Below are 23,642 nucleotides of genomic sequence, written 5' to 3'. Positions count from 1 at the left end.
CTCTACGGCATAGATGGCACAGCCTGGGAGTCTCCATCAACACGCAAACCTGTCACTGAGGATCGACTGTTCCCATCACAGGGCATGGAGGCTAGGAGAGCCCCACGCGCGTGCAGGCAGCGTGCAAACACCGGCAGAGGTTAACCTGCAGCAGAGCCAACACCACGAGCACAACCGGGACTCAAGACACCGGACATCCTTGCTCTGCCACCAATTTCGTGTGTAGCTTTGCAAGAGTTGATTTTCACCCCTCCCATCCTTTTCCCAGAGGACTAGAGACAGAAATGTTTGCTCTTATGTGTCTGACACTTAATACCCTTGCAAAATAAACACTCATATTCAGACCAGCACGATATCTTCACCGCCAGCCACGCTCCAGCCAGTGGCCTGCAGCCAAGCTTTGGGGTAACACTGCTTTGCAATCCTGCTGGAAGCAAACCTGTTCCCAGCCCACCATAGCAGCTTTAAGGTCAGGCTCTTGCCACCACCTAGTGGTGCTGAAAAGCAACCAGCAGAGAGGGAGAGCAGGGCTACCCCAAAGTAGCATCACACGTCCTCCTTAACGTCTACCCAGGACCCACCACCGTGTTTGACCTGGTAGCCTTGCTCTTGGCCTGCCAAGCCCCGCTTAGGTCGCAGCCCCACTTGCATTTCCCAGGTCTCCTCCCCAGCTGGTACTTCTCGGGTTGCTCTCAGGTACATTCCTGATTCAAACTAGTTTCTTGCAGATGTTTCAGGCACCTTTTCCTGAGCGGAATCAGCTTTTGGTTTCCCCTTGTTTCTATTCCCTCTCAGGTTGCCTGTGCTAGCTCTGATCTTACTGAGAGTTTCCTTAGAAAAATCCTTTTCAAGCTATTTGCTCATCACTCCCAGAGCCTTCATGAAGGCAAACAACTTTTCAGGACGGCGGGGCACAAAGATTAGCGACAAGTTCAACCAACCCCCAGTTGTTTTGAGCCCTTTGGCGAGCTCTTAGCCCACTAACCGCATTCTGCTAAAACCCCTTCGGGTTCACTTTGAAGTCCGGTTTTGCCACACAACAGCAATGGCCTCACAGGAGAAATCACAACAGCTTCCCATGCCATAACGCTCCCCGCGGGCAGGCAGGGACTCACCTCCCAGGGCCACCGCCTACAGCCAGCCAAGGCGGCAGGAATCCAGTTGCTCCAGTGCTGCCTGTCCGCTGCCAATTGTTTATTCGTGTTGCGCTGAGCCATCACACTCAAACCATCAATTTGCTACCTGAAATACCTCACCGGGTTCACCGGGAAGACAAGTTACCCCGCTGGCCTGGGAGCAGCACAAAGTGCCCAGCAACAACCACAGCAGGTCAGTGATGGCCTCCCCACAGGCCAGCTGAGGAGCAATCAGAGGACACCAGCAGCTCCTGGGGAAGATGGCCAGGCTCCAGCTTACAGTCTCTGCAGCAGCCCAGCTTTGCTTCTCCAGATGCTGCCAGGCCATGGCTCTGAGCCCGCATGGTTCCAGCTCAATGCCAGAGCAAAATCCAACCAGGTTCTTCTGCAGCATGCATGGGATTGCTGGTTTGCAGAGCAACAGGGACAAGCAAACCCACCCACCTGGGATCCTACAAAACCACCAACATGACCAGCTCAGCCCCGACTGCTCAGCAGACACTGCTGCCAAAGGAGGGAGAGGTTAGAGTCCGGGGGAAATAGAATTAAACCAGAGGATGAAAATCCACCCTGGGTATTAAGTTGCAGTCAGTGTAACCACGAGAATGAGATACACATAGCTACAGCCCCATCTACAGGTCACAAAAATCACTTTCCTTACCTGCTTGTGCCTGCGAGAAGATGGCAATATTGTGCATACGAGGCTCTGGGGTGAGATGGGTACAGGGACATAAGGGGTTTACACACATTTTTCAGTCACATGTTATCTGAATTGCTTCTAGGCTGCTTGTCCCAGCCCTTCCCCACAGAAGTGGCTGCACAGCGAGAACAGACAGTGTAACTCCATGGTGTGACACGTACTAAGACGCTAGAAAGGATATTGCCATTTTCCTCTCCCTCTTACGAGAGGTCATTACCAGAAAGGTTCCTTTAAGAGGATAAGTGTTAATGACTGCAGTATATGGTGAAATATTTTGTTCACAAACCTTAAGGAGGCCTATGAAAAAGCTGGTTCATGGATTGGCCTACCCTTTCTTCGTAGCTACGGATGAAATCCTATGTTGTTATTTACATCAATGTGCAAGAATTGTGTTTGAAGGAGCTAACAAAGGTGAAACAACAACCAAGGACCTAGCGCAGGTTTCCTTACGCTAACATCCCCTATAGAAACATCTTCAAAGGCCAAAGAGCGAGCGTTGGTCCTGCTGGGAAGTCCTGCGGGTTACGCAATAGCCTCCCACGACAGGAGCAGCATGGCCAGTCAGATGGATTTTATCGCCTAGGGTAAATTACTTTCATCAGTAAAGGTCACAGAACTTAGTACAGCTGTAACAAACTCCTTTATAAAGGAGGGGCCAAGGCTTGGAAACACAAGCAAGTCGCCAAAGTCAGCCAGCAAGGCAGAGCTAGGAACCAGGTCCCCGGAGACCCAGGGCACGACGCTGACCGAGAGGAACGCTGCTTTCTTGCCAGTGCTGAATGATGATTCAGATCCAGTAAACTGCCACTTTGGTTCCCAGTATTTCCGCTATTTACTTACCTCAGCTGTTTTCAGCCAAAGGGTTAACAGACACATCAAGGTCAGTGCCCAGGCTACGTCTGAAAGGTTGGCAAAAGCTAGCAGAGGAAGAATATCCAGTTAAGAGATGCTACAAAGGAACCTTCTTATATACAGCCTCCCCAGGGATCTTCCAGCCAGGCATTTGTGCATTCAGGAATCAAAAGTATGAAAATCATTGATTTAACTGGTTAGCTGCAGACAATCAAGTTAGAAAAGAGTTTAACACATATATGGTTTTCTAGCTTTAGCTACAAGTTTCTTTTCTCACTCTATCAGGCAACTTGTCCCTGTCAAAATTTTGATTAAATGCTGGAGGGAAGAGAAAAGAAAACTTACAATCTGAATTTCAGCAGCTGCCAGCATAATTATTCATATAAACTTTTGAGGACAACTTTCCTCTGAAACTCTGTATTCAAAAAGGAAGGTTAAAGACATTTGCTTGCAGAAAAAAGGCACTGTTGTGAGAAGACAGATGCTGCTCCTCATTTTCAGCACTACTTTCAAGTAATACCAAAATATTTGGCACAAAACACCCGATTAAAGAAATGCCACTGCTGATGGCAGATGGTACCTCTCATCCCATTCTGTAGCAGCCTGCTAACATGAGATATAATCTGATTGCAAACACAGTGCTTGCATTTTTTCCAGATGAGCAAGCTTTACATAATTTTTCATTGCCCGTATTTTAGTTTGTTATCAAACATCAGCATTATGAGCAAACATCTGATTACAGTGTTATCAAATGAATCCCTTCTGCTCATCCCACCCTTCCAGCCTTTGAGCACCTGGAAATGTCCTATTATATAACATCAGCCAAACAGCCTTTTTTTGCACTGTGCTACCTGCTTAAAACACCCAGCTTTAAGCTGCTCTTACTATGAAGAGATTGAAGGGAGCCTCGAAAGAACCTACCTTAAAACTATGACACTCAACTACAGCAGGACATTCCCTAGGTAGAAGGGTTGTGAAATACTCTATGTGTAAGGATTGTGAAATGTTCTGGACAGCAGGTTGCTCATGTTTACTTTAGAATAAATGGGAACTCACCCTACATCCGCCTATAAGCTTTCTCAAGTGTAACTCTACGCAGTAACAACTAAAAAAACCCAGGATCTTCTTCAAGGAAACTGCACTTCCCTAGAACTCATTGAACAAATCTGTGTTTTTGCCAAATAGCGGCTGCTTGAGTTATGAAAGAGAGTTTGTTTAACAGAAAACAAGTGAATACGTGTCCTACTGCCTTTTCTCTTCCCCTTTGCTGGCTTGGGCACAGAATTCAGCGGAGGCCAAAGATGACGACTGCTTTGCTAAAATAGCGACAGGCTAACTCAAAGTTGAGAACGTGCTAACACCAGGCATTAATGCTAATTCAGGGCAGATATTTCAGAACTAGCCAGATTTCCTACAGCCGTACCGAGGGGATTTGTCAAAGCTATTCTGTTAAAATTGATCACTTTTTCTACTAGTTCTCAAAGTTCCTCTCCTCAGTAAAAACTATGAAACAGCCTCATAGATTTGCTTTTAAACAATGCTGCCATTTGTCACCAGATTTGAATAGCCACCATTTGGATACATCCAGAATAAGTCAGAGCACTATGTGAATGCTTTGAACCATGCTCTTCAGAGAAGCAAGACAGGCCTTCTTGTACTTGTCACATATTCAGTGCCCAGCTTTTAACAAGCTTCCAAGAGCAATACAGAGTATGTTTTCCCTACTCTATCAAGCACTGCAAACACGGAGGTGCTACTTGTTCCAGCTGCAGAGTAACAGGAGCTAGAATTTAACAAGTTACAGTATCTTGATTTCAACAGCCATCCACAAATGTCCTTCAGTGATCTCAAGCCACCCACTGCTACTTTGAAATACTCAGGATCTGGTCTCAGTTCAGCTGAATAAGATGTATAGTGCCTGTAGCAAGGAGGCTGTGGAAGGCATGATAATCATCAAGGAAAAGTGACCACGTTTCTTACCCTTGCCCAAGGCATGCGACCTGAAAACAGAGCAATCACGAGAGGTTACTTCTATCATTACAGAAGCCCTACCCTCTCAGAAGTTCTCCTCTGCTGCAAGAAATCAACCTGTGTGGCAGTTTTGCTGCCAGTCCTACAAAATATTGACAATTCTAAGGACAGACAAGATTTGGCTGAAATTCTTGGGATTCCAGAAGGGGAAGTACATGTGAAAGGAAGAAAAGCTCATTCGATGGTTAACAAAAGATACTAGTTTCAAAAAAGTCAACCAAGCTGTTTTCAACTCCCTTCTGCCATACATTTCTCTTAGTGCTCCAGCTGATGTTCAGCATACAACTCTGTATTGCATTGATAAAGCTTGCTTTACCTATCAGTGACTGAACAGGGAGACAAAAAGTCTCAAGAAAAAAACAACAGGAGAGACAGGTCTACGTCACAAATCCTGCATTTATCATGATGCACCCTACCGTACAATATGTAGAAGAAAGTAGTCTACGTAAGGTGCTTACGGGGCCATAAGTACAACACAGGATTTGAAATTCCAGGCTACTGTGCACTTTCAAAAGTAATTTCTTCTCTTGGTGCATACAACTCAGATCATTTATGAAACTTCCATAGCAACTGGTGAGTAGAAATAAAGACAACAGAATAAACTTCATTGTTTTTATTCTGCAAAGCAATATGCACATCTTACAAACACAAAATTAATCTAGGAGAGAAATGTCATTTCCAAATCAGCTATTAACCATCATGCAACAAGACAAGTGAAATGTAAGAACAAAACAAAACAAAAAAAAGCCATCTTAACCCTACAATCATCTGCAGAGGGTTGAAAACCAAGGCTCAGATTTTCTATGTAATGCCAAAGAAAAATGCAACAGAAAATGGCAGCTTTCTAAGAACAAGAAAACACGTACAAATAGAATCAAAACTGATTCAAGTCATAGTTAAAAAGAAAAAGAAAACAAAAAAGGAAAGATCAATATGATCCGAACTTTAATATTAAGTTTTTACTCTTCTGTTTGGCTGCATTTAACTTTTGCACATTGCGCCTAGGTACAATCCAAAATTCCTCAGTATTACAGCATTTCAACCCGATGGACACCCTTACCTTCTTGCTGCAATACACAGGGGCAAAGGAATAACAAGCTAAGGCCAAAACCCACATCTCCTTAACGTTTTCCCCTTTGCATTTGTGGATCACAATTTTAGTATTTCTGGGTATTTCAATACAGTGGGTGATACATTGCAAAGCAGACCCCTCTCATTACCAAATAGCAAAACCAGATTAAAAAAAGAAAAAAAAATCCTTATTTCTCCCACCACACCAAGTTGTAGTTAGGACTTTTGGAGTTGGATTTTAGTTTGCTGAAACGCAAAAGACTTGGGTTTCTTTTTTTAAAGGACTCATGTTAGCTTGGGTAATTCCTAGCTATTTCCGGAATCCGCAGCACAACCCCACTCAGTTTCCTCTCCCTGCCTTTGGTCCCCAGATCAAGCCACCCTCTTAGGCAACTCTCGAAGTGAATGCTAATGCAGAAGGCTGGGTATGCACGAGTTAGGAACAGCTCAGACACTTTTCATGAGAAGCTGTCTACCTGTTTTCACTTTACTGGTTCGTTTCAGTGAGGCAGTACTAGTCTGTAGCATCATCAGCAGAAAACTGGAAGCTTCATTTTATCCCTAGACTTCAAACTAGGCCATCTCTAAAGCTTTGCCTTAACATCCCTGGAGAAAAATGCATGTTAGTTAACACCACATAAGTAACTGAAATGCTATAATGGAAACATGTTCTGAAGAAAAGTGTGACTATTTTGCTATGAATGCTCTGAAGATTTAAGAACTTACTGAAGTCCTATACATACAGGCCTGCAGACCAGTAGGGTACCATTCGTAATAGTGTCCATAGGTAATAAACTAAGAATCTTATGCCAGCGTAACAGACTGCAGGATTTTAACTTGGGTTTATTGTTTTGCGTTCATACTTTGGGTTAAATATACCAAAGGGGAGGGGAAAAAAAAAAAGTATATGCACATGTTTACAGACCTATGGTTATACTACCTGACAGGAAAGCTGAAAGACAAGATGCAAGGTCAGTTAAGGCAACCAGTGAGATTTTAAAAGCAGTGGTGGAAATCTCTGCAGGAAAACCCTGACTCATGAAAATTAAGGAGTTTACTGAATAACAAGCTAGAAAGAAACAGCTAGACTGGAAGAGGGAGAAATGCACATCATAAGAACTCCTGATTTAAGAATGGACTCAGAGAACAGTGCGAGTTTTACTGTATGGTTTCTTTGACCTGAATCCCAGCAGCCCTAGTTCTCTCCTTGCCATTTTCCCCTCAGTGGACAGCATTAAATAGAAATTGGACAAAGCTAGTAAAAGTGTCATTTTCATCTGCCCTTCAGAGATGGAGAGTCTCAAATTGAAGCTCTATTACAGACTACGGGATTTCTTTTCCTTTTATTATTTGCACTTGCCCGAGGCTGTGCAGAGCCCCAACACAAGGTTAATACAACGCATCTTTTTATTAAGGTTCACTTTCTAGAAAAAAAACGTTTACAGAAAGCTACTCTGCAGCAAAGATGCACATTCCGGATTTGAGGGCTGCAGATGGGAGGCCGAGTGGAAAGCTTTCCAGATAACCTCTACACTGACTGATTCTCTGGCATCCAGCAGGCCAAATGAAAAATCAAACTTAGCACTTTTCAATAAGAAAGATTTTAAAATGGGACTTCACTTCTTAATTTTTTACTATGAATAAAAGCACAAGTTTGTCCTAAATACAGCACTATTAAAATGTGAATATGTATTTCTCTTTTCAAAAAAAAGTCTAAAAATGTTGATATCTTTTCTCGCAAGCAAGGAGCAAATGGAAAAAGATTAGGCCACACAAAGACACATTTAATTCATGTAGTAGATTGGTGGCTTTGGAAATGCAGTATTATATCAAAGGTGCATACTGTTTCAAACACACTGTACATATCATTGGGCAAAAAACAAATATTTGTTGGTTTGTTTGAGACATTTGCAAAGGCATCTTAACCTGCCCAGATGCAGCTAGACAAAAATATCTTGCTCTGACTATATGTAGCCATATCACTAAACATATCTACACAAACATTCGGCTATGTCCACAGGTAAAGACTGAAAGTTTCCGGCCGCACTACAATGCGGAACAAGTGCATCGTCTGACCTATTCTGAATATACTTTTATAAATATGTACAAATCAATTACAGGCACTTGAAATGTCTTTGGTTGGAATAAACCAACATTGCAAGATAATGTATTCACAGAGTGTTAGGACCCATTCTGGGTTCAGCAGGCAATGATTACGGTTCTCAGTCATTCTCAGTAAAAGGAGAGGATGGATTATGCTTCTGACAAAGCAACCTAAACAAAAGAAAAACAAAAGATTTAATTAAGTCAAATTCTTAATCCTGTAACAGTGATATTCCTTATCTCCATGCAGCTGGCATATCTGTCCTTGCCTTTTCAAAGGACCTTGAAAAGTCTGACTTGGAAAGGAAATTAAAGCAAGTCTGAAGGTGTTTTGTATTTAGCATGATCAATCTAATAGATACATGTTTTTTTTGTTGTTGCTGTTGTTGTTTTTTTTAAAAAAAACAGCTTATGCTACAAAATATCCTTATGATCAAAGGCGCCAACATTAGCTTCCTAATTTACAACTAAATATATTCATATTTAACCCTACAAGCAAAATGCAGACCTCCAATGTATAATAATAATAACTGTTTCAACAGTTTTGTCATTGATTTTGCTTAATTTTGATAACCACCATTAGAATTAAGTATCATGTTTTATTCAAAGTTTTAAGTCTCTGGTGATATGGAATAATTTTAAGATATTCAGTGCTATCTAGTCAATGCTGCATACAAAACAATATAATGTCATAAGTGCAGCAGAAGAATTGCATTATAGTGTTTACTGAACTGCAAGTAATAAACCACTTTTGTAGGAGGACAGTTTGCGGATCTACAAAGCACATACAGGTGTTTTACAGCACCCTTCTGTATTGCTCACAATGAAATACCTGTGTATCTTCAGAAGGAAATTAAACCTACCTCTCAAGATCAGAACCAGCAGCCTGTACCAACTACGTAAAAAAGGAGGTTTTCTACGTTTTCTTATCAGAGTCAATGTTTTTTTTGTTACATATACTTACTTTTTCAGAGCAGAAGTCTGTATTGCTTTGCCTCAGTTTGCTTGGTCTGCCTTTAATAACTGCATAGCAGAACATTGTAATCACCATCACAAAAAGAAAGTAACTGGTATGCATGAGATGCAGGTTTATTAGAGAGCGATCATCCTGCACAGAGAATTAAAACCATTTACTGACGAGGCACTGATAGTTGGTACTTTATATTAAAGCAATAATTAGCAGATTAGCACAGAAATTACTTCATGAATCAACCTTCTCCCCCTTTATGAAGCTAGCATAGTAATGAAAGCGATCCCCAGTTCCAGCACATAAAGAGCCAAAATGTTCCTCATGTTAGAAAACTGTACTAGAGATCTTTCCATATAATGGCTGTGCCTTTTGTCAAATTATTTCAAAATACAAATCTTACTTATTAAAGTTGTGAGGCACATGGAGATTATATGGAGCCCATCCCTCCCACCGAGTAAAGCATACCCAACCCTGGCTCAGTCCTTGCACTACATAATGAACCAGCACTGAATATGACTATTTAAGACATGAACAGAACCATATTCCGTTAAACCCGAGCTAAGCATTTATTCAACATAACGTATAACAGCACAGTGGCACTTACATCTGGAACTATAACAGTTAGTTTGGGATTTAAAGCATGATACACTTTTCCAATTGCTCCTTTGTAACACCAGAAAGGGTTATAATCTTGTGCATATTTTGTATTAGAGTCCCTGGCTGTGGTGAAGATCTTGTACCAAAGTGTAGCATTGCTGTACGTTTCAGGAACACAATGTGGTGGCTGACTGCAGAAAAACAGAAATAATTAGCACCCTAATTGCCATTCTCTACATTCAGTAAGGCTAATTTTCAAAACTGAGTCAAGCCCAGTCTTCTCGGCAGCAGCACAAAATGCAATTTTATTTTGGACCTTCCACAACAGCAAAAAATAAAGCTTAGCCAAAGGCAAGCACAACATGTGATTCCTATAGCATCATCAGAATTTTACTGCATGTTGTTCCAGTAAGTCAACACCCCACAGCTTAATTAGAAAAATGCTGGTTTTCATACGGTTTCATACAATCATGCGAATCTACCCAGGGGCTATCTAGAGTATCCTGAACAGTGTCAGAGAGTCGAGAGAAGACAAAGGGGAACTATTCTCATGAAAGGTCTGTACTTTCTGGGGTCTGGTAGCAAAGCAGCATCCTGCTCGTGCTGAGCTTTCAGCAGGGAGGAGGGTAAGACCCTTAGAGTCTAGCCTTAGCTTGCATACAAGGTAGGGGAACTACATTATAGGGTAGCTTTCTTAAACATTCACTGACTTGTTCCTAGTGAAGTTTAATCGCAGACAGCTGGCTGAAAGGCAGGGAAGGCTACAGTTCAAAACATCCACAGAAAAATCTAGTGTTGCTAGAAGACAGCAAGTATCTCAAGAGTCAAGAGAGGGTTTTTACTGGGGTGAAAATGAAAGCAGGCACACAAGCTTCAAAGTCGACAATAATATTCACCAAGAAGTAGGAACCTCAGAGCACCACCTGAGGAATGAGGAACATCGGCATTCCCATCCAAAATAATCAGTCTCTGAAAGAGTGTTTAGAAGTGCACTTACACTGTGACAGGAAACACGCTGCTGGCCGCCGTCACAGTCATGCAGGTGGTGAACACAACCTGCTCGCAGTGACCATGAAGAACACAGTCGTCCGAGTTCCAAGCAGCCGGCAGGGTGAACGTAATATTTATCTCCTCGTGGGATTCTCTGCCTTTTAGAAAAAGAGAAGGAAACCTGGTTTTTGTTCGCAGAAGCATTTGAGCAACAATCACTAGGAAAAGGAGAATGCACAAATGACTAAGGCGGCCACCATCAGCTTGAATCTGTACCTTTGGAGTCACCCAGTACCTTTACTATTAACAAAGAGAACAAAAAGAAAGTTAAAAAAACAGTTGCTAGTCTTTCTTATCTCTTCTGCCTCCAAAATAAGCGGAATCATTAGTCTACCTCTAAAAAGGAAAACCTCACTATTTATAAGTGAATTCATGTATGCTCAGGGAACTTTATTAGGAAAAAAAACCCAAAACACAGATCTTAGCCTCTCCCCTCTCAAAGACTTGGTTCAACACATGCTTTTTCTAAAGTTTACTTTTCATTTTGGACATATTCATGCAGACATAACTACAGAAAGGTGGCAGCAGACACTGAACTGCAGATTAAGTAGTGAACTTGAACTCTATGTGGATAAAGTCATATTCATAGTGAAAATAAATTCAGGCAACTTGCAATGGAACCTGCATTTGATAGGTCATGTAGAAGTAAAAAAGACAAAAAACAATAAATTACAGTAATACATGTTTACAGATAAGGCAAATGTCTCTTACAGGTCCCTGAGGTTCAAGACACCTTCAAGCATTATTATAACATGCAACCCTGTCTAAAAGTTAAAATTCAGTGAGGTTCTATTAGCTATTTCTACTCAATCTCTACAACTTAATCTCCTGTCAAAACTTAATGGCAGGGCAGTTGCATAACACCACAGAAATTTTAACCATCTTATTTGTTGCTGTTTGCAATGTTGAAGTTTGTTCATGCATGCATTTGCATTTTGGATTACCTATATTTTTAGACAATATGCCACTTGATTTCTAATGCATATACATTAATGAGTTTAATATTTGACTTAACTACTTGAAAACATATCAGGATAGAACTGTCCAAATATTTACCGCAGAAGCTCTTCCTGATCAGAATTTTGTTGACTCAAAAATTACCTTCCGCTGTCATTAGGCTGATCACTTAACACAGCAAAGCCTAATCCTGGCAGAACTGCAGGTTCTTTTCCATTCTGAACACGCGGAAAAGTTTTTCTAGCAAACAAAGGAAGGATTCTATATAGGAACATACTAACCACTAATCTGGTAACATGTACACGTTCTAAGCAAAAGACTTATCGCACTAGTAGTAAGCTGGAAAGTTTTTATTTCTTTTCCTAAACAATTTGATTATATAGTTACCATTCAAACCTACAAAAATCAAGTCCTGCATACCTGAGAGTCCAATTTGGTGTCCAAAAATTGTGGAACTTAGATGTGTGACATTGCGAGAATACCCGCCAAACGGTCTGAGCGGGTCCAGTGTCAGAGTGATTGTAACAGAGATGTTTATTGGACCAGAGTCCTCAAGAGCCTGTGGGGACTGCGTAGATGATCTCGCTTGTCCACTAGTCACTGTACTTTCTGGAGTTGTGGTATCATTGATGAGATGCTTTAAGGTTTCATTCTCAGATATACAGAAGTCCAAATCATTAAACCTCAGGAGGAAGGTATTCCAGTCCTTAAAACAAACACCAAGATTTACATCAGATTAGCCAGTTAACTTTTGGCTGCAACTTCTCTAGAGCAGTGCAACCTTGATATCCACTCTTCAGCCTGCAGTTCCAAGCCATTTAACACCAATTAAATGGCTCATGAAGCAAGCACAAACACCAATCTCAACAATGGGGTAAGTTGTTTACAAAAATTAAAGGGTTCAGTCCCAGCCACTGCCTGACCACTGCGAAGCACAGCAAATAGTATCGTCACTTAAACTACCCAAGGACTATAAAATTAGAGGTAAGTATTAACGAAGATGATATCCCATAAGATGCCATTGCACTCCCGTAAAAGGGTTCTTGGAGGGAAAAAAAGAACTCTAACTTTTAGCATGTTTCTCAAATAAATATTCCCATTGTTAAACTCAGGAACTTTTTGTACTGTACCTCTGTCATTTCTGGTGACTTGATCTCCTTGATTTTAAAGAAATAACCCAGTGTCAGAAAAGCTATTGCCATAGCGCTTACACTGATCATAAAGACCACAAGTGGAGGTCGACTGCTGATGTAAACCTTCAGGTTCTCCAACAGGTTTATGTTGAACATTATTCTGATTGTTCACCTGAAAATAAAGAATATCACAACAGAGTGACTGGGCTGTGTGTGCTATTGAGGAGGGAGGGGATAGGAACTGCACAAGACAAATTTGACAACGAAAAATGGAATCATATACTAAAACAAGGCTCAGTTACACAATTCTGTCTGTACCATTCGTTGGACATGGACTCAGCATGCCTCAAATAAAGCACAAATCGAAACATGCTCAACTTCACTTTCTCAGTTCCTGAAATTGCCAGCTAGGAGCAGATTTAAAAAATTGAGGACAACTTCTAGCAAAGTCAAATGTAAATACAAGCCATCACTGACAAGCAATACGGACAATAAACCCAGCCTTTTCCTTTCCCCACTTTCTTAGGCAGAATATACACAGCTACATTTGAATTCTAGTAATATTTGGATTCATCAAAATACAGTGCAAATGGAGTTGTAATGCAGCCCACAGATCAAAGTCTGTCCATCCCTGTACACACTTCCAAAACTGAGGCTAAAGCCTTAAAAGATCCCCCTTTCCCCCCCACCTCACCCTCAAACAACCAGACCTTCAAGGTGGGATCTGGGAAGCAGCCCAGGGTCATTTTAGGTGTCTACATCAAGAATTGCATAGTCAGAAACACCTAGCAATTGCATTAGTGAGGAGGCTAGAAGATGGGCTGACTGGCTCCTTTCTTTATTTGATTCTTGCAGGATCAAGAGAACTTGTGGTAGAGCCAAGAAACAAGGAGAGGACTTCACACACGCTGGGGAAACGTACTGAGCCAATTTTTGTCCAAAAAAATTATATTTAGTCTTTCCGATTCCCCTTCTGAATTTCCTTTTCATTTGCAGAGTAGAAAGACCAGAATAAAGTTTACCGTAACAGCCTCCCATCTCCACCCACAACGAAAAGCAAACAGTCAAGCATTAAAGGGCAGCCTCTGTGCAACCGCTCCAGAGCTCTGCAAGGAGGCAACGCCAAGCAAAGCTTCTACCTTTGTTTCACCCGAGATCCTGGAAAAAAGGCTTTTAATCCCAACTAAACCAAAAGGACAGTAACTGTTGCTAGAAATGTATTGCTTACCCTCAGGATTTATAGGAAATGGCATTAAGACTAGTATCTCAAGAACTCAGCACTGTAATGGTTAATGTTTGGACGTGCATATGGATCTCCTGATAATTTTTAATTAAGTCAGGGACTCTGCTTCCAGCAGGTTTGCGTGATTCTCATTGACTTTTATTAGAAGCACATTGTACACAACCCAGACATAGCACGGCTGAAGCCATGCTGGTCTAAGGATGCAAGAGGGACAGGTTTGGGGGCGGGGGGGAGGAAGGGAGGCAGAGAGACATCTTTTATCTGGTCTACTGACTTAAAAGAGCAAGAGGAGGGAAAAGGACAAGCTTTCAGACCAAGTTTTTTCCCAATTCCACAATCTACAGTGATCACAACTTTTTTGTTACACTCTTCATATTTTACTGAGAGAAATGCTTCAGTTGGCCCTTTCCTGAAGGGAGGAAAACCACCAAAACCTGCAAGCTTGCTCCGGAGGGGAGAAAACGAGCTGAGCTCCCGCAGCGAGAGCACAGCCCCGAGTTACGCACGCTGACCGTCCCCTCCTGCTCCACAAACGCCGCCGTACCCTCCCTGGGGAACATGCAGAGACGGCTCGCGCCGGAGCGCAGCGACGGGTCCTCGGCATACTGTTTTGCACCATTAACCAATTCTCACCCAATCTGCAAAGGCCAGGAAAGCCACAAGCTTTTTACGAGCAATAACTGCTGGCTGCTACAAGCGCCTCCTTACAGGAACACACAGTGTGTCCGAGTGCAAAAAGCTGCTGCAGAGAAAGAGCGAGGAAGGGAGCAGAAAGGAAAGAAAAGGCAAGAAGGAATGACCAACGTGCATCTTACCTGAGCGTCTACCTTTGCCAAAGACCAGCTACGCTACTGCCAAAAAAGCCAGCAAAGGTGTCAGAAAAAGGCAGGGCTGAGAGGGAAAGGGAGCGTTGCTGTTGGCAAGAAACACGCCGGGAACGAGCCGTGCTTCTCTAAGGTCGGCCTCCCGTCTTCTCATTGGCAGCAAACTCCTTAAACGAGCCCCAGTTAGAAATCCCAAACGCCCCACTAGAAACGCCGGAGACACACGCCGAGGTGGAGATAGATCAACAGATCAAGCAAAAGCAGAGTCGGGTTGAGCGTTCTCCGCCGAATTTCCTTTTGAGAACGATCGCGCAGACGCAGGCTTTATTACGGCATTTAATCAGAGCCGAGCGTCGCCCCGAGCGCATCCGGCACCGCGATCCCTTTTGAAAGGGACTCCCCAGAGCCCCGCTCGCCTTCTCGCTTCCTACGGGGTTTCAGATCTGCCGTGAACCTTGACGTGCTCAAAACTACATATACAAAAATATTTGGGTTAATAATTTTATGTAAGAGATGGCCAGCTGGAAAGTGCTCGTTGCTTAATATGCTCCTGTAACTCAACAGCTTAGAAAGCAATTAGAAAATGCTGTAAGCCGCAGTTTCCAGAGGGTAATACGCCTTTTGGGCATTTGTCAGAGAAAAGGGAACAACTGTGGATTTTAATACTAGAGCTGACATGAAAACAGCAAGTCCGCACGGTTAGTGCAAAGCAGTATTAAGAAGGATGTTTCCACATTGCTGCCTGAAGAACTACTGATTTTTATGAAATAAAGTGCTTAAGTACCGCTGCTTATCAAAGAATTCGTGTAACAGATCACACACATAAAGCAAAATGTAAATCCCTGCAACGTTTTAGGGGTTCAGCTCATGGTCCTCACACCTCAAACTCCTCCCTTCTGTTCAGGCCCGTCAGAGATATAACACGGTCTCTGTTCTTCCACCAGCTCTAGCTCTAACTAACTATTTCCTCTGCGTAAACAAACAAACCTAAGAATATAATTTTATTTCTTTTCCCCCACAGTTAAAAAAAGGAAACAGAATATTATTAGCTCACAGCAGGTCGGGAAAGCAAGATCAGATTTCACTGTTTAGTTAAATAAATAATTTACATTAATTTAAATAATTAACAACCGTCATCTGCCTCTCTCCACTCTGGCTAAGCCTTTCAGTACTTGTGCAATAAATATATCCATAATCAATCTAGTAAGTAGCTCAAGCACAACAGGACGAATGAATACTGCCAGCCCGGAACACCGGCCAACTCCTAAGGACCTTTTTTCTGGTATCGAGGGGTATTCATCAAGACGAAAAGCCACGTTCAAACGGAGTTACAGCTGGAGGTGCTCGTCAGGAAACACCGGACAAGCCCTGCAAGGATACAGGGCTCTTAAAGCAGGCACTTCAAACTCAGGAAATATTGTTATGCGGTTAAAAAGATAAATATCGAAAAGGATGGAAATACACACCGGTTATTGTGTCAGCTTCCCAAGCAAATACAGCCTTCATTAGCCACCCACAAAGTGATGAAACGGTCACTTCTTTTACAGGTCAGGAGGATTTTCCTCCACAACGGCTCAAGACCGAAAACAGCAACCTCAAAAAAGCAACACTTTCAATCCTTCCGGATTCTGATATGAAAAAGGGTATAAAAAAATGTAACTTTTGAAATAGTCCTGCGAGTTTTTCCAAGAATAGACTTCATTATTTTCCTTATTTGTAAGTTATTTCAGAGACCAAAAAGTCAAAGAAATGAGTCACAGCAGAAGTATTAAATTCCTTTTTCTGGTGCTTAATATCAAGGAACAGAATTCATAACAACAATAAAAAATGTATGTTTCACTAAAGTGGGTATTAACACTAAAACTGCAGTTGCCAAAGGGAAAAACAAAATATGAATTTTAAAGAGATTAAAGGTATTGCACAATTTTTACATGATGTCTTTGCCATAATGTCACCTACCATCTAGCTGCTAGACAGCTTGAAATCACAGTCATTTCCTTATAAACATTTGCCCTTCTTGTTGTGCATGTAAGACAGTCAAAGTCTACAGGAGAAAATCTTTTTTTGATTTTCAAATTTAATGACAACAACAAAAAAACCCTAAAATATCTTAACGAAGAAAATCGCGGGCAGAAGACACAGGTAGCAGGCCAGAGCTAACTCATCCGAACAGCGCTCCATTAAGACCTCGCCTCTTTTCTAAGCCTGAAAATCTTATTGCTTACAGCAGCATTTCATCTTAACTGTGCAGTTCAGCTTATTTTTTTATCATCAGTTATGTTTTCAAAGATGCACCACAACTAGTGGTACAACAGGGGTTAGGAAACGGGTCAAATCAGGGTTAATCACTTTGAATGAAAATAGTGTTGCTTGCCAGAAAAACACTCTTAAGCACAAATCAAGCGAACTGTGATTCTCCCAGCAAACCATCCATAAATAACATGAAAACAAAGAAATGGTGTTAATCTCAAAACTAAACCGCCTCTCATTTAAGAACAATAAACAGTAGCAGGTACCAAAAGTACCTTTAATTAAATTTGCTTTTTCTTTTCAAGCAAAGCCTGCGGTCTAGCACCTAAAAGACTAACAATAAAAGAGATCACAATTGTGTTGCTAAGCTGACAATTAAAATTTAGAACGCACAAAAAGGTCGGTCAAAGCTCCGTTAAGACTAATTAATAAGAATGCCTATACCTCTAATCTAGTATCAGCAGACTAGTGACCAGAAGTAACAGAAATCTCATCTGATCTTACAACTGGAAATAAGGTCTCAGCTGGTTCTTCCCATTATTATCCAGCTCCCTTCCCCTCCTCGTTTTTTTAAGAAAACATAGGATCAAAATTAAACAGAAGTTTCCAAATCCATCAGAAGGCTGCCCTTTTATGCCCCCAAATGAATAACACATAAATTACCACCAGCTTTTACATTCAATATTGTTCAGGAATTGGGGAAGGCTGAACAGCAAATTTGCTCCTTCCACCTCTGTTGGAATTTCACAACATCCTATTTTTATAATAAAACATGCAGTGGGGAGAAAAAGAGGGCTTTCCCTCCTGATTTTAGAGGAAGACTTACTTTTCCATACCAAGGTCGATGGGGAAAAAAAAAAAAAAAAAAAAAAAGGTGCCAGCGTCTGCAGCTGTTTTAGTTCATTTTTCAGGAATCCCGTCGAGACCCTGCGGGATGAGACCGTGCAGTCTAAAGCTCTGCCGGCAGCGGAAGGGCAAGCAGGGCGACTCCTCGAGGAACGCCAACACCTCTCCCTCGGAACGGGCCGGGATCCCCCGAGCGGAGCACTTCCACTGCCCAGCTCCTCCCCTTCTCCTGTCCTTCGGTATTCAAAGATAAAGCAAAGCAAACAGACCCACGGCAACCGCCATCAGTCGTCTTCACAAAGCGGAGGAAAAGAAGTAACTGAGGCTTGCGGAGGAAGAAAGCCAGTGAAGACACCCCCCGAGATCCTTCCCTCCATTGCAACCAAACATAACCAACAGGCAGACGTGCACAAACTCGCCGCTTCCTCGCGACTGCTGGGGGCAAAAGCAACCGAGGGGGAGAAAAGGGCAAACCAGCTCGAACCAGGCAGAGGCTCGTGACAGCTTCCTACCGATGGGTTCACCGATAGAGCATTTTCCCAGACACTGAGAGCAGAAAGCACAGAACATTGAATTCCTCACGCAGGAAAACGGCCTGCTCATTTGCACACAAAAGCGGGCGAAGAGGAGGCACCACGGCGGCACGGCGCGCAGAACGGGAGGGCCACCATCCCCTGGTGAAGGGGAGACTCTTGCCTCGTACCGCTCAGGTGACAGAGTCACCCGGGAGGCAGGTCACGAATGGAAGTGAAGAGCCTGGGGACCAGCCACAACGGTACAAAGCAAAATGCTTCATACTTGGCCAAAGCATTTCTTTCCCCCTCCTGAAACACCTTCCAAAGCATAATTAAACATTTCAGCATCCCCAAGAGATGAATAAACAGCAAACAGTTCTATCTATAAAAAAAGGCAAAGAAGGGAAGTAATTTGGTGACAATTTTAGTAAAAATGAAGGATCAATTTGATACTGAATTTCACATGGCCCAGGTTCCTGAATATACCTCTTGCTAAAGACTTGACTTAGAATAAAAAGCAAAGAGTTCAAAAATAAAAAGGAGAATTAGTAGATCAAATGCTACTCAGCCAGATATGTGTATATGTGATAGTTCCAGATTTTTAACAGCCCTTCCCAACAAGCGTGTGCTGTAGTCCAACATTTCTGTGGTTGATTTAACACAAGCACCTGAACAGTGCAGTCATAAGAACATCAGATGACATAAAAGTATTTTTTTAAGTTAAATTTGCAGCTTAAAGAAAAATTCATGCAAAAACTGGCAAATGCAAACAAGTTCCAAATCCTTTTTTTTTTCTTTAAGTACCAAGAGCTGTTTTTTTAAAAAAGTACAGAACCAGAAAAGGATAGAAAAGTTATGAGCCAAGGGAATATAAATCTTGTTCGAAAAGCTTCCCCCCCCCAATAATTCAATGAACCCCATATTCTGGGTCTTGTTAAAAGTGAAAACCAGGGTTTAAAACACACTCAGCTGTACAGTAAAAGTAAACCTAACCTCTGCTTGAAAACAGACATTCCACTGCCAACCTTAAAAAGCACAACCCTGTTTGCCAAGTGAGTCTGCATAAAGGGAAAGAGTACATTTTCATATGCAAGACTTCTGGCTTGGGCATTTTTAAAACCTTCCAACTTTTAGAAGTCATAATCATGGCTTACATCATGATTTATCCTGACCTAGACCACACGGACTATGGTAAAACATAAAACGTTAGACTCACAAAACTTTAAAGTTCTCTTTAACAATGGCTATTCTGGTTACTACCGACTAGCATGAGAACCTGGGAATGGAAGGCAGAAGTAAAATGATTCATTTTTATAGGATCCATGAAAATTTCGCTAAAAATCAAATTTAGCATAGCATATCCTAACGACAACAGCCGTAGTTCATAGAAAGGCTTTACTCTAGAAGCATGAAAAGTCTCAGTAACAGTTTAATAATCAGAAACTAGTTCAGCGACCAGTTTAAGAAGGTTAATCGTTGACTTCATTAAGGGTATGCATTAAGGAACGTGCTGAGAATTCCCCAGCGCGAGTACAGAAAAACGCCGGCCAAAGGCCCTTCAGAGCGGTTGTTGTAATGAGACGGAGACCCAGACAGACGCACAGCTTGAATCACAAGCAGAAAACGAGTGACAACTTGAGGAAATGGCAGCTTTAGTGGAAATGCCAATACAGAACTGTGGATGTAGGGAGCAGGTAACATTCACTGTGTAAAAGGAGTAGAGAAACAGGCAGTGGCCACTAGTGAAGGAACGAATACAAACAGCAGCAGCAATGACTGAAATAAGTGACTTTGGCAATAGCTGAAACATCAAGGATATAGCAATAATAATACCATACCTGTATAGCTCACCCCCACTGATGAAAAGAAATACGATTTTCATTTGCTTACTCATGTAGGTAAGCACAGTCTCCATTTAGCAGATAATTAACAAAAACTGTCACGCCAGGGCATATGCAAGATTTCTCATAAAACAAAGCCTGGGAGTTCTGACTTCTGGGAACCTGCTTTATTCACAGGTCAGAATGGTCTTTGCAAAAAAATAAAACTCACAGTACAGACATGCTTTTGGCAAGGGGAGATTTGGGACAAGCAACAGAACTGTGACACCAAGGAGTTCCATTAATATTGGGTTTAGGGCTCACTTGATAAACCAGCTTTATTTCTAAAAGTCTTTTTTCTTTTTAATAAAAAAAAGAAAAAGAGACAATGATCACAGTAAAGAGAACATTATCAGCAAGTCTTTAAGGGAAGGGCTGTATTGCTGCGGTACAATATCCGTTCCGGGTGCTGGAATTGCCGGTATCCTGTCCGTTACTGCATGCATCCAGCTAACACAAAGTACACCAAGGTTTGGTTTACTGCCGTCAGCCACACGCACCGCTCTGCTTTCTCCTGAAGGAGGACGGTTCCTATTTCACCTTATCAAACAGCATTTCAAGTTCTTGTCTTTCAGGCGGAATACAAGAACCACGGCCCACCAGCCACTCCTCAAATCGTGGGAAGAAACAAAGCTACTGAGGTCTTAATCCTCTCTGACATGACTAAATCCAGGGTCAAGGACTATTCAGTCTCTCCGGCACAATTCAGTATTATTTTCTCTGCTAAGTCAGCCAGCAAAAGTTGTCATTTGTTATGTGGACACCTGCTGACCAGAGGTTGGATTGCAGCCATCAGCTTATTCCACCCAGGCCGGAGACGAGCAGGTAGACGGCAATGACACTAGCTCCCTAGCTGCGCCTAGAATGATTTCCTAGTGCAGACCAGGAGCAAAAGGATTAGTTAGATCCATTTTGCAATCCCCAGAACACAACTGTTTTTAAAAAAAAACAGTTAACGATTTAGTACAAGATAGGCTTAAATAGACATTCACGTTGGGCTATGACTTAAACTGTAAAACTTCTGAGAAGTTCAGTGCGGACGTGGAAAGTAACCCTAAAAAATTTCATATCTGGACTCAAGCTTTGTCTAGCAGAGAAAATTTACCTGTTTAATTATACTGCTAGAGCTAATTATGCCAGTAAATTTCCCCAGAGAAGACAAGCCCTTAAAAAGCAAACAAAGTGAAAGAGGGAGGGAAAAAAAAGCTGTGCTGTAATCTATTCTATCCCCCGAGAGACGAAAATGTTTCCCAGGGTATCCACATCTATGATTATGATATATGGTTCAAATTTAACCGTAGGTATCTAGCTGCCACGTTCCAGGCATGGCGCAACAGAATTTTTATTCTTAAAAATTGTTAACACCTTCAAATTAAATCAACAAGTAAAAAAGAATAAAAAATGGGTGTGTAGTGAACAGGTAAAAACATTGAAGAAATCACCATTCACATGCTATTTTGAAATAAAAATATTTTTAGTACTACCCAGAGTATTCTTTTCTACATTTTTTCCTGTTACAATAGCAAGCGTACAAAATTCGAGCTAAAATCCTTATTTTTGAAATAAAACTAAAGACAAAATATCTAATTCAAGCCAAGTTATGCTCCTTTATAGTATTTCCATATATAATACTGAAAATGAACTACATGCAAGCGAATCCCTGTGGAAATTTGAGGCAGAAAAGAGATGCACCTAACTAATCTGTTCCATTCCTTAACAGCAGCGAGATGCACCTAATTAATCTGCTTCATTCCTTCACAGCTGACCACAAGTTTGCAGCAACTGGTCCAGCAGCAGGTTTGCGCCGAGCTTTGGATGGTTATACAACAGCCGCCAGAGCAACACGTCCCCAAAACCCGGCTTAAAAGAACCGCTAGCAGGATTCCAGCTTTGGGATATATATATATATATATATATATACACATACATATATATAGATGCCCCTGCCAGAAACCGCAGCGAGGGGAACCTAAGGAGCAGCCCACGGAGAGGAAACCGCCAGGGCACAGCCGGCCACGAGCCGTGGGAGCTGCAAAAACCGACACCGAGCAGTTACAGGGGGAAAAGAAAGAAAGAAAAAAAAAAGCGCAATTTTCACTGCTCCCTCCTTTTTTTCTTTTTTCTCCTAACAGAACAGAGAGGTTTCGCTTAGCCTCTAAGACAACAGGCGGCACCTTTCCCCGTTACGGGTTTATTGCCGGGGCCTCTGCCGCCGCCGGCCCCGCACCCGCCCCCCGGCGGCCGCCGAGCCCCGGCCGGGCCCCGGGAGCCGCGGCGAGGCGCCCCCGGCGCGGGGGAGCGGGGCGGCGGGCAGGGCCCGCTCCCGGCCCGCTCCCCGCGGCCCCGCCGGGCTGGCGACGGGCGGGACCCCCGCGCCCCCCCCGGGCCCGGCCCGGCGGACACCCCCCCCCCCCGCCGCCCCCGGCCTTACCGGTGCCCCACGGGGGAAGAGGCCCCCGGGCCGGGCGGGTGGGGCCCGGAGGCGGCGGCGGGGCTCACAGGCGGCGCGGCTGCCGTGCGGGCGGGCGCTGCACCATCCTCCTGCCGCGCGGAGGGGGTGGGGAGGCCGCTCCCGCCGCCGCCGCTGCCCGGACACCCGCCTCCGCCTCCTCCTCCGCCGCCGCCGCCTCCCGCTGCTTCCGGGGACGCAGCCGTCGCCTCTCACCCCGGCCGGCCGCGCCGACGGTGGCGCGGGGGGGACAAGCTTGCTGCGGCACCAGCAGCGCGCGGCCCAGCCCCCGCCGCCGCCTCCCGCGCAGGCGGAGGGAGGTGCCGGCGGGGCGGGGCGGGGCGGGGCCGGCGGCGGGGGGGCGGGGCGAGGGCCGGGGCTGCCTCTCCGCGCCCGCCCGCCGCAGGGCCCGGCCCGGCCCGGCAGGCCCGAAGGGCGGCAGCCGCGGCCGGAGGGGGGAGCCCGCCTCGCGGGGGCTGCTCGGTGTCGGGCTCCCCCCTTTGCCGAGGAACCGGGCAAAGGCGCCGGTTCGGGGCGCCCGGGGCGCGGCTGGGGGTTACTGCCGCTTCTCGGGAGCCGCTGAAACGAGGACCGTGCTTTCCATAACAACGAAAGCCGAGAGTCTCTAAAACCCCTCGAAGCCCGTCCGGCGGGTCGCGTTGCCAACCTCGTCCCGAAAGCCCTCAGCTCCGTTTCCTTCCCCCGCGTCTGCTCAAGCCAAATCCCGCGGCCGAAGCCGGATCGCTCCAGCCCCAAGAGAGGATCCTGCCTGACAGATCCCACGCGCGCAGCTGGGGAGGAAAGCTGGAGATCACCACCACGAGCTCCTGTGTTGCTGTAGACATTCCCCAAACACTTCCCACCTCCATCCCCACCCATCCGCAGGACGAGCCGAGAAGGCCACGGGGTCCCGGTGGTGGACACCGGCAAGGGGCCCTCACGGCATCCCGGGCTGCGTTGGGAGGAGCGCTGCCGGCCTGGCAAGGGAGGTGACCCTTCCCCTCTACGCACCACCATGAGGCCACGGCTGAGGGC

At 44.0% G+C, this 23,642-nt stretch overlaps 1 protein-coding gene across 2 annotated transcripts; it reads right to left on the bottom strand.

Annotated features, from left to right (window-relative positions):
• Positions 1-5,317: 5,317 nt before the first annotated feature.
• On the bottom strand, positions 5,318-22,672 carry TMEM248 (transmembrane protein 248). 2 transcript variants are annotated; one of them, XM_067309683.1, is made up of 7 exons: positions 22,590-22,672; positions 12,598-12,772; positions 11,888-12,173; positions 10,458-10,608; positions 9,468-9,651; positions 8,858-9,001; positions 5,318-8,064 (listed from the first exon to the last, which is right to left on the bottom strand). In XM_067309683.1, exons 2-7 carry the CDS (start codon positions 12,754-12,756, stop codon positions 8,044-8,046), a joined length of 945 nt encoding a protein of 314 aa, XP_067165784.1. In that variant the 5' UTR covers positions 12,757-12,772; positions 22,590-22,672; the 3' UTR covers positions 5,318-8,043. The 2 variants fall into 2 exon arrangements, with proteins under 2 accessions (XP_067165784.1, XP_067165785.1); XM_067309684.1 differs by having other exon boundaries at positions 12,679-12,772.
• Between the last annotated feature and the right edge of the window lie 970 nt (positions 22,673-23,642).

This window comes from Apteryx mantelli, chromosome 22 (assembly GCF_036417845.1).
Source record: "Apteryx mantelli isolate bAptMan1 chromosome 22, bAptMan1.hap1, whole genome shotgun sequence".
Classification (NCBI taxonomy): Eukaryota; Metazoa; Chordata; class Aves; order Apterygiformes; family Apterygidae; genus Apteryx; species Apteryx mantelli.
This window is presented reverse-complemented; position numbering and strand designations above follow the sequence as displayed.